The sequence below is a fragment of the Tachypleus tridentatus genome, chromosome 10, assembly GCF_004210375.1.
Source record: "Tachypleus tridentatus isolate NWPU-2018 chromosome 10, ASM421037v1, whole genome shotgun sequence".
Lineage (NCBI taxonomy): Eukaryota > Metazoa > Arthropoda > Merostomata > Xiphosura > Limulidae > Tachypleus > Tachypleus tridentatus.
The window spans coordinates 59,233,722-59,245,029 of NC_134834.1; the positions used below are offsets into that span (position 1 = coordinate 59,233,722).

The 11,308-nt window shown below is 29.9% G+C and overlaps 1 protein-coding gene across 2 annotated transcripts; it reads right to left on the reverse strand.

Moving 5' to 3' along the window:
* Positions 1-791: 791 nt before the first annotated feature.
* Positions 792-10,090, reverse strand: LOC143229369 (uncharacterized). Of its 2 annotated transcripts, none has more exons than XM_076461603.1 (2): positions 9,409-10,090; positions 792-2,556 (listed from the first exon to the last, which is right to left on the reverse strand). In XM_076461603.1, exon 2 carries the CDS (start codon positions 1,475-1,477, stop codon positions 1,100-1,102), a length of 378 nt encoding a protein of 125 aa, XP_076317718.1. In that variant the 5' UTR covers positions 1,478-2,556; positions 9,409-10,090; the 3' UTR covers positions 792-1,099. The 2 variants fall into 2 exon arrangements, with proteins under 2 accessions (XP_076317718.1, XP_076317719.1); XM_076461604.1 differs by lacking the exon at positions 9,409-10,090 and adding an exon at positions 9,202-9,395.
* Between the last annotated feature and the right edge of the window lie 1,218 nt (positions 10,091-11,308).

The window sequence follows — 11,308 nt, forward strand, 5'->3', positions numbered from 1 at the left end:
ATAAGCACACAAGTTCATATTTCTGTTATTAATAAGTAAAGTTATGGATTACATGAAAACATTTGTTATTTACATTAATATTTAAGGACAAGTTTTTCCCCACTTAAACAGCTGTTGACTTGCATAATGTTATAAGCATTACTTCTTTAAAGGTATCATGATTATAGTAATGTAAATTTAGGTTTACTTCATGTTAAATCATCCATATATATATATATATATATTTGTCCTGATTTTCTCAACTCTGTGTGTGTGTGTGTGTATAGGTAGATTTTGATTGTTCTATAAATGTTTTCTCCTTCATAAGGTTGGCACATACTTAAGTAACAGCATGAGAAGCAGTGAGTGTAGATAAACTTCCTCACACAAAAATCATAACAATAATTTGTAAGTAGATTCCATAGACAGGCACAACTTTGAGTATATTTTGTACTAACATATTTGAATGCATTGCAAACAGTACCAAAATTGCAACATTGATTTTGCAGTATATCCTGTGTGAAATAAATAGCTTTTTAGAAAAGTATGTAATTAGTGAGATGAAAATAAAACCACTTTTAAAATTATCCTGTTTGTCACAAGTAAGATTTCTTTTAGATTTTTTTATTTATAATTTTTTAAAAAAGTTTATATTGTACACCTCAGATATTTTAATTTTGGGTATGCACCAATTAAGTATATTTGTATGTAGTGTACATATCATATTAAGTACAAAGATAATATATAATAAAAACTTATATCATTATTATTTTTTTATTTCTGCAAATGTTTTGATTTGTATTGAAAGAAACTGTTTTATTAAAACTGATATTCATAGTGAGGTTTTACATAGAAGATTGTTTTAAATGTATGATACATATTTCTACAAATTCAACCACTACATTATGGAAGGGATGCATTCTTTAAAAATACTTCCATAGTAAGAAATTCCATAAGTTGAACCTTATTTTCAAATTGACTTCCATATTATAAAGGTAGATGGAAAACTTTTGATCTACACAAGTACAAAAAACAACAACACATACACACACTCACATATGAATGTAAGAAAACACTTTTAAATGCATATTAAATGTAACTGACATAATTTAATAAAGTTTTACACAAAAAAGAAAGAGGGAGACTCAGTACTGGTACTGATGTCTGTCTCATCCTGTAAATCATGACCATCATTTTCATTGTGACTTGGTGTAGGTTCAATGCTTCTTATGAACAATGCATGAAGAGTTGTTTGTTGATTCTGCTGCATCTTTCTCTTGCAACAGTGAATGACATCATGTATTTTTCTTGTAACTTTTAGGCTACAGTGACAACTGGTATTATGAGCACTAATTGTTTGCATCACTTCTTCTATGATGACAAAGGGCTGTGGCAGGTTATTAGTAGTTAACTGGAGTTTTAGGGGTGACCTCTCAGTAGCATCCTCCTTTTCTGCAACTCGCTCTTGTTCCAACATTATCAGATCCTCGTTTGACATATTTTTTCAATGGGACTTTAATAACTCAACTTTATAGTTAAATAATATCTTTTGAAATTGAAGATAACACATTGATCCACTGGCTGAAGCAATGTAGTTGTGTTCATAGGGATGTACTCAGCTCTTCATATTATCAGAATTATCATTCTAGTTCATTGGGTAACTTAAAGTGTTGTGTGAGATGAGTTAGTGCTTTATTGACAATATTATGTTTGGCACAGTACTTTTCAACATCAGGACAGAAGAAGTTGTTGAACCAGTCTTGAATAATATTCATCGTCATTCAAGCCTTCTTATTTGAGCATCAGATTCATGGTAAACTAGGCTTGGTATAGCCCTTGGAGTTTCATCAAAACTGTACACTAATAAAACCTTTAATTTAAAATCTCCAGCAACATTACCACCCACAGGTAGATTCAGATGGTCTATCCAAGCCCTAAACCCTGATGCAGGCTTCTGTTCTCTAAAAGTAAAGAAAAAAATGTTTTATCTGGTATGCTTTTTGAGAACAGTCCTGCTTGATCCACATTGAAGACTTGTTCTGGACTGTAACCCCCCTTCATCAGTAATTTTCTTTAGTTCACTAGGAGTATCTTCATATAGCTTCTACATCTGCCCTAGCATCCTCACCACTTTGTTTTATGTTGTGCAAGTTAAAGCACTTCTTGAACCTATAAAACCACCCTTTACTTGCCAGGAAGGTTTTCTTCAAAACTAACACTATCACTTTGTTCAGTCACCAAATCATCATACAAACGTTTTGTCTTAGCTTATATTACCATCGTTTTTAATGACACGTGACAGTGGATCTGGTCCTCAACCTACACACAGGTCTCTCCACATTACACATCACTTCATTTGTATAAAAATACAATGTATGAACACTTAAAGATGTAGCTACATTAGCTAGTGCCTTGAGTTTTTTCTTTGTTTTCTCATACTTTTCTCACTGAAGAGAAAGTAAGCCTAAAAGTTTAACAATAGAGCTAAGTTTATGTTTGGCATCAAACCTACTCAAAACTATCAAGTTTCACATCCAAAGTAATTCCTCTTCATGTTCTCTTGGGTGTCTTTAAAAACTATAATGAAGAAATTAGATCTGTAATTTCATTTTCATTTTAAAAGATTATCAATTTCACTGACAAACTTCATCAAAAATACATATATGAAATATTTATGCATTTTTAACTTACATTGTACTAAACAGGAACTCTTAATATATGTGCTGTTGAAATATATTCATACAAGGAAAGCAAAATGATAATTACTAAATTTAGTAAGTGACACAATGAAAAAATGTGTAGAGTTAACCAAGTATGATTTCTTAAATATCATAATTAATTAACATATTTTCTTAGTATCAAAAGTACATATAATACCAAACAAAATAAAAATAATCAGTCCAAAAAGAAAATGTATGTTACTCTTCAGTGCTCCATTTTTTAGAAGTTAATGGTTGTTTAGGTGCAGATTTTGTAAAGTTACAGACTTCCTTCTTTCAGTTTCTTATACCCTCACATGGCTTTGATCAGATTTCATATAAATCTGGAATATTTTTGGTATATCTTTATGCTGTTGAACTCTTCTTTATTAACCACACATTCTTATCAATTTAAACCAGCATGTAAATGTAATCATTAGCTTACAAACAGATTGTCACTTACTCATCTTATGATGTAACATACTAATTCTAATCCATTGTAAAGGTTTCATTATATAGCTAGAATATTTTGTTGGTTCTAGTTGATTAGCAACTTTACTTATCGAGTGTTCAGATGTGTATGTTGAGATTTATCGTACAGTATCACAAAAGAACAAGAGCCTAATTTGATTTAAATATGAAATATGACAGTTTGACGTTACAATCGATTTTTCTGTACAACTGAACTTTCCTGTGTTTCCTTTGTTGGAAATTCATATTCTTTTTAACTAACAGCTACTGGAAGCCTGTGTGATCTTTGTTTCATTATGGTTCACCAGAACCAAACCTGTCAGAAATAAAATATTATAGTGCTTTATTTGTAAGTTGTAACACTTCTGATTTATTTCAAACACCACATGTCAAACAAAAGTTGAGTGGCTTTCAACCAATTAGTGTTCCCAATTACCTTAACAACCTGATTTCAAACTTATCAACTTAGTTCATAGACAGGTAACAGTTTCTACTAAAGAAAGGAAGGGGAATAAAAAAAAAATTAAAGATAATATCAGATTTTTGTTATTTTTTCTTGCAATGTTGCAGTATAACTGGCTGAAAAGGAATTATATTTTCTAAGAATTAATGTTGACTTTTAGAAGGCAATACATTCTAAATATTAACACTATTATTATTAACATTAAATTACCTTATAAGTTGGGTTCAAAACTTTAAACCATGTATTAATCAACAGCAATAACAATAATGTGTTATTTTTCATTTGAACACTACATAAATCAACCATATAATTTTACAACCTTTCTACATAAATATTAATTTTTATGGATGATATTTCTAAGTTCCTTGAACAAGAAATGTCATAGCAAAAAAAACATCTTTATGCCACTTTTAGATACTGCTGCAGTAACTAAATTTTGTTTCCCAACATATTAATGTGTTGTCAAATAAATAAAAATAAAAGCCATATCCAGTTATTTGAATTCATTTACTTCAAATACTTGAGTTTCTCCATGGAACTAAAATGAAAATTGATTTGAAATGTATACTTTTGCAAAAATAAATCTGACACACTACAGAATAAACCCAGAAACAAAACACGATAACACTTGCAAGCTGGTATTAATACTACAAATAAACACACTGCAGAAGAAACCCAGAAACAAAACATGACAACACTTGCGAGCTGTTATTGAAACTACAAATAAACATTTCTTTTCACTAAACACTACCTTATAAAATGGACATTTTATTTAGCAATAAGTTCTTTAATTTCTTGCAAATGAAAATGTAAAACTTAATCTAGAAAATTTGACAGATATGTACTAATCAATAGTATATGAAAAATGTTGAACTTTTTATGATGATACATAAAACATAGAAAAGTTAAAATTGTTTGGAAACTTTTAGAAATGTAATTTTCTTGCTTTTATTTAGCTACACTGAAAAAAAGAGCTCTTCGACTACTTGATTTTCAGGCTAAATAACAATACAATATAAGCATCATTCATATCTTTACAACAAATTAATTCACAAGTTATTATATTCTTTTTTTTCATAAATGTTAAACTGCTAACATTATCAGTTTTTATGATTTTCAATACTTTCTGGAAAAATAAAAAACTTTTCAAAAATAGTATTTTGGTAACTTAATTTATGCAGTCTTCGCTTTAAAGCTTTTTATACTTATTTGCAAGGTTTGAGTAAATTTTTTTGGTACAACTTCAGTGTTAGCACTTATACATATTTCCATTTCTCTTCAAATTCTGAATCAAAAAAGGTGTAATTTCTTCATTTTAGTTTTCTTTTTCTTTAATATCTACCTTAATGTTTTGTTCCTTGTATTATGCGCAAGTTTTTCTTTCTGTTTTGATTAAATTATTAAAGTATATGTAATTTCATCACAATATCTAAACTCAGCAATTTATCTTTTAGTAACTGTTATAGTATAAATAAGATCTAACGTTTCTAACAAAATAAGATATCTTTGGTAACATATGAGAATGTGGACATTCATTTTCTTTTAAATTAGAATATAGTAAATTGTTTTACATTCCAAAAAATTATATAAGTTTGCAAGATTCTTTTCACTTTCATCACTATCAACTTATTGAAGTCTGAGTTGGATACATTAAAGTAATATTTTTGATACTGTGATTCTATTTTTGCAGAATGTCATCATCTGATGCTGCACATGAAAATATAGAAAAAGTACACATGGATTAAAATAATACAAATGCAGGTATGGTAACTGAAAATAGTGATGAATTAAATTAATATTATTGTACTGATCCAACTCAGAAAAGTGTCCAAACATTTTTGCATATGTTATCTCAAGTATTGTTGATCAAATAAGCCATGATTATGAATGACACAGTTAGTGATTTACAAACCTGAAACTGTGATAAGAAAAATATTTATTTCAGTAAAAGAATTCGAGTATTGCAGTAATATTTGTTAACAATACAGATATGAGATTCATTATCCTGCTTCTAATGCACCATGTAAACTCTGAAAACCTGTAGTACTTATGAGGGTACATATTTTGTGTTTCTTCTGTTTGTATTACTTTCTACACACAACTATCAAATATCAAACAGGCAAATATCATATGACATGTCCAGGTCAAAAATAACAATTAAAGACAAACCTTACAAACTGTGAACAATAAACAATTAAATTCTTCTTCAAGTATTAGTAGTAAAGTAACACTAATTTGGAATATAATTATTTATCTTAGAAAATCTGCAATCAGCTATGGTATACCAATAATTTACCTCGTAATATTAACAAATTATAATAACATTGCTATCTTTTACTGCCACATACTCTGGATGAAGACTAAGAAAAGCATGTAGGAAAGAGTGTGGTTGAAAAATAAAATTTATTAAGGTACACAATTTCATTTCCACATACATATTTATGTAAATATATGTGCATGTATGTAAATTTATTCAGTTTATAAACTGTTTAGCTGTAATTTATTAGTTATTCATCCCACATCAATCTAATATGTCTAAAAAAATTTATAATCATTCAAATAACATATTCTTATGTATTTAAGAACACCACTGTGTATGTATGGACCATGGAACCTCATGACAAAATACTTGTAGTTGTACTGGGTCATTGACTGTGTAGTTATAAAAGTAATATCAATTATTACGAGTTAAAAATTATGTGATATTTATAGCATTTACATCAGAATCCTCTATCAGTTAAGAACTCATACTTTAAAACTGGTGCAACTTATCTAATAAAGAGATTGATTCATATGGTGATAGTCATTCCATCAGCCTTTCTGATCATGACTACTCCAAACATTTATATTACAAGCCTCTTGGGTCTGCAGGTGACATAATATGAGTGACCCATAGAGGCATTCATTATAGTTATGTATTATCAATTGAGGCAAAATTCAAGTATTGTTGATCTTTCAGGTTTGATTAATCAGTTACCTGACCAGCCAGTTCTTCAAGGAACAAACAACACCTATTTTTGGAAGAGTATTTAAAGAAAGCATTCTAGTGGAAGAGTATAGTTTGTATTCAGCTTTTTAGAATTACAAATGAAAAAAAAAAGATTTTGATATAAATGAACTACCATATTTTCCAAATTGTAACAAATTATGCAAAGTCTATAAAATAAAAAATGTTACCTTTTTTATCATTGTATTATTAACTCTTCAGATACACAGACTTATGAAAGATAGTGGTTTTTCTTCTTTATTAAACTACAGAAATGATAGAAAAAAGTGTAATGGCAGTTTTCTGGAATATATTTAAGATGGTGGCATATATAAAAAACTTTGTAAGCCAAGAAGTATATTACATCACCAAAATAATCATTCAGTTGGGATAGTTGCCTTGTATTTAAATCTTCCCATAGATGAATGTATCCAATTCATGTAATAATCAGTGAGCTGCTACTTCTAGAAAGAGAGAGAGAGAATAATGTGTTACCAACTGGCCTTTAGGTTGAAAGTGGAAAAGTACCTATGACACTTTTTACATTACTTTGTTAAAGATAGTAATGATTGGGCAGTTAAAAAGATTATCTTCAAAAACATAGTTAAAGTATTTTAACAACAAATGTTTCAGAGTTTGTTGTCCAGTTGACTCTGTTGCTCATCCTGTTGTACAAGATGTCAGGGGATAATCTCCAACATAAAAACAACTTTAATAGAAGGTGCTATAATTAGGAAGTCAAAGGGCAATCTTCCTTAATGAAGTTGCCCTGTTTCAACATTGCTTGGAGATCTATTCCTAATTACATGCACTGCTGCCTTTCATGAGTCAAATAACAGCTTGGGAAATACTGAATTGAGTCATTTGATCAGGAATATTACAATAGTAGTTTAAGGTTTCAAAGGATGATCTACTTAAGGCTGCAGCAGATGTAGAGAGCTAACTGACATGAAGTGTTTTAAAGCAAAAGAACTGAGAATTTGGCTGCTGTTTAATAATATTCATTGTTTAAAAAAAGAGTCTTCCTTGACAGTACTTAAATCATTTTACAACATTTGTGGAAGCAATGTATTTTTGTTACAGAAATCCATAACATATGTGCTAGTTGTAGATTTTTTTTATAGAATGCAGATTTTATATGGGCTAGAACTCATGATATTTAACATTCATCAACTCATCCATTAATTGCTTAGTGTTAAACTCTGGAGTCCTTCATGGGCTCATTCTTCAGCCTTTACACTGAATTAGTAAATGGGTATTTGGCAAAACTAATCAAATGATTCAATTGTACTTGTCAAAAGGTAGTGGAAAAATGTTTACTTTATCAGTTACTCTTATCAATAAGAAAAAAAACCTGCAAGTAAAAATTTTTAAAATTTTTAAACAAATTGTGTTCTTTACTAAAAATAAAGTGCTTGATAAAGGTAATGTGTACCCATGCTTGTAGTGCTGCAGAACAAACATCTAGGTCAATTGTCCAATAAAATATGTCATTTTTTAAGACTCATTTTCAACAGAAACATTATACATAGTAAGGAAAGAAAAATTAACAAAATCTAATGACACAGTTGTACATAATGATAGAAAGGTTAAAGTTATATCTAAAATCATTAAGTACTTCTGTGTCACTGTTAATTTTAGGTTAGAGTTATATTGAAAATCATTTCAGTACAAGATCATAATGAGTGTCCTATTTTGCCAAGATTTTATTAATCATACAGAGATACAAAACTATAATTTCTGAAACAGACAAAAATACAGGCATGAAGTTACATTATTTCATCCCAGTACAACAGAATTTTAATGACTGTATGGTTCCCATTAATCCTCATCAAAATTAAAATATGTTCATTAATGTATTCACCAAAATGCTTTTATGCTTGTAACTTCCCAAATGCCATAGAGAGAGACATGCAAGATAGTCTGCACGTGTATTTAATAACTTTTAAAAGTGTTACTTTAGGCTCCTGTTCTTGCTAAAGGAATATTAAGTAAAAGGAGACACAGGTATTTAGTTATGTATAATATCTGTATGTTCAGAAACTATTTTTAAAATACCAATGAGAGAGAAAGGTGCATAACTAACATGTGCAACAGATCAAATTTATTCCTACATACTTAACTAGAAACTTTCTTTTTCTATTACATTACATACCTCTGTTACTATTACCACTACAAATAATTAAAAATTGATGAAAATATGGTAGTTTCACTTATATATCTTTTAACCTTACCTTATATTAGTGATTACAATGAATATGCATTTTTTTCAAGAAATACAATTTATTGCACAAAAATCACCAGACAAATATAAGCTATTTTAATAATTAACTGCCTTTTGGCTGATAATCTTGTGTCACACCAAATGAAAACAGAACCAAAGTCTATGTTGTTGTGTTCTAATTTGTGCACAGCAGCATGAAAATGCACTTATAATTACTCATTCAAAATACTGATTTTGTAATTTCTAACACAAATGTAAGAATTTATCTGTTTCAACCTGTTTCATATTTTAGTATTTCACCTTAGACAAGTTGAAACAATATAAAAATACTCATACACTAGATTCACTTTCTAGAAATAAATTGATCACCTAAACTTACTTTATAGTTAAGATTCCTGTCTACTATTATGCTCTCTGCTTATTACTTGAAATAGTTCTACTTAGTACACATAACATTATATATGTCTGGACTATAGTAAAAAGCGACACTATTTTTCTATACTAAACGTACTCAGTTTCTTCTGCTTGTATTTATAATGCAGGTATTTTATTTAGATTATTAATATCATTAATAATAAATACTTACCTTACATAAACAGGAATTTAAATAATTGTTAATGTGTTACAAAAGTATAAATATTGTATCATAGATGACGCTGCAATCCTATGATATGGTGTCTTGATGTCCTTTCGCTTCGACACACAAAGAAAATAGTCACAAATATTTATTTGCCTATTAGCATCCATGTTGTTTGTAATTGTCAGCGTTTCAATCACTTGATGATTGCTTGGTTTAACTAAATGTATAGGGCAACGTTATTACATCGTTTCTGATATTCAGAAAATGCATTTTTATATGTAAATAAACTATAGATTTGTATGTATCTCAGAACGGCTGGTATGAGTATTAATACTTGTACTGAGTGTGTGTATGTGTTTTCTTACAGCAAAGTCACATCGGGCAATCTGCTGAGTCTACCGAGGGTAATCGAACCGCTAGTTTTAACGTTGTCAATCCCTAGATATACCGCTGTTCCAGCGGGGTACGCACTTTTATTGATAAGCAGAGAACAACGTTTCAACCTCCCTAGGTCATCTTAAGGTTCTGCTTATCAATAAAAATCTTAATACCAGGGCCGGATTAAGGGAAACTGATGCCTTTAGCACAGCCCAACAATGGTGCCTTCCTCGCCCCCTCCGTTGCTTAACTGATGAGACATTAAGACTCAATAAGTGCTGAAAGTGAAATAAAAGTTGGAAAATTTATAACCCTTCTTCAATTTTTTACCAGGTCAGACCACACAACTATATTAAATAAAAACTTTATTTTATTTATTTAACGGATTGGGCATGGATCAAAAACAAGTAATGACTGAGGCCTTTTATTTAGAAATGATGAGCGAAATCGCTTCTTTGGTTAATGATAATTAAAATAATTATTTTTACTGTATAACAGTTTTCACTTTGAGTTAACAATTCTCGCTTTGATGTTAAAAATTCTCACTTTGATGCTAATAATTTCTCACTTTGAATTTAAAATCCTGTAAGCAAATTATTTACTCACACCTTAATATTTGTTTAAATTAAAAAAAAAAAGTTTTCTTGTAGAGTTTTAATTGCAAAGTCTTTGATCAAGTCCTCAAGACTAATTTGGCGTAGCAAACCTGCTTCTATACTTAGCAGAAACAAGACATCGAGCCTGTCTTGTCGCATAGTTGTTCTGTTGGGATTTTTAACACGCTTGAGTTGAGAAAAGAACGCTCAGCAAGTGCAATTTGTGACCATTAATATTAAAAATATACGCAACGCAATGTCTACGTTTGGAAACGCACACTCATTTTTGTCTTCTGAAATTATTTTAAAAAGTTCAGCATGAGCAAATGTGGTTTCTACAGTTTTTCTTGCATTGAACGTATGGCGCACATATGAGTGAAACTACTGAAGCTCGACAGAGAGATTAGTGTCCAAGTCCTCTGGGTAAGTATCAGTCAGCTTTTGGGAACACTGAGAGTACCTTTCAGTTTCAGCAGATGAAGTGACATCATTTGAAACATTACTTAGGAAAGAAAATCTGTTTGCTATTTCTTTGTACACCTCTCCTCTTCTTCTCATATGAGTTTCAAGTTTGACAACAATTGTTAGAAGATGGAGATACGAAATTTATCTCTGATATTTAGATCTACTTCTTGTGCATCTCCATCATTGAGTACCTTCTTTCTTACACGTTTGCGAATTTGAGCTGTATTGTAATCAACATCTGGTAGTATTTCCTTTGCAACTGCTTCACATCTTTGAAAGTCATCCCTTTAAATGCGTAGCTGGTCAGTTAATGACCCTTACAGATCTGCACATATTTTTAAGTTCACATCCTCATTTTGCAAAACTTGACATGTTTTATGAAAATTTTGCAAAATCTTATCCTACATAATGAACATAGAAACAAATTGTCGTAAGACTGACCCCTACATTTTCAAAAATTAAGTTTG

Bases quoted from the DNA above. Each gene is read 5' to 3' on its own strand.
- LOC143229369 (XM_076461603.1), bottom strand. From the start codon at position 1,477: ATGTCAAACGAGGATCTGATAATGTTGGAACAAGAGCGAGTTGCAGAA.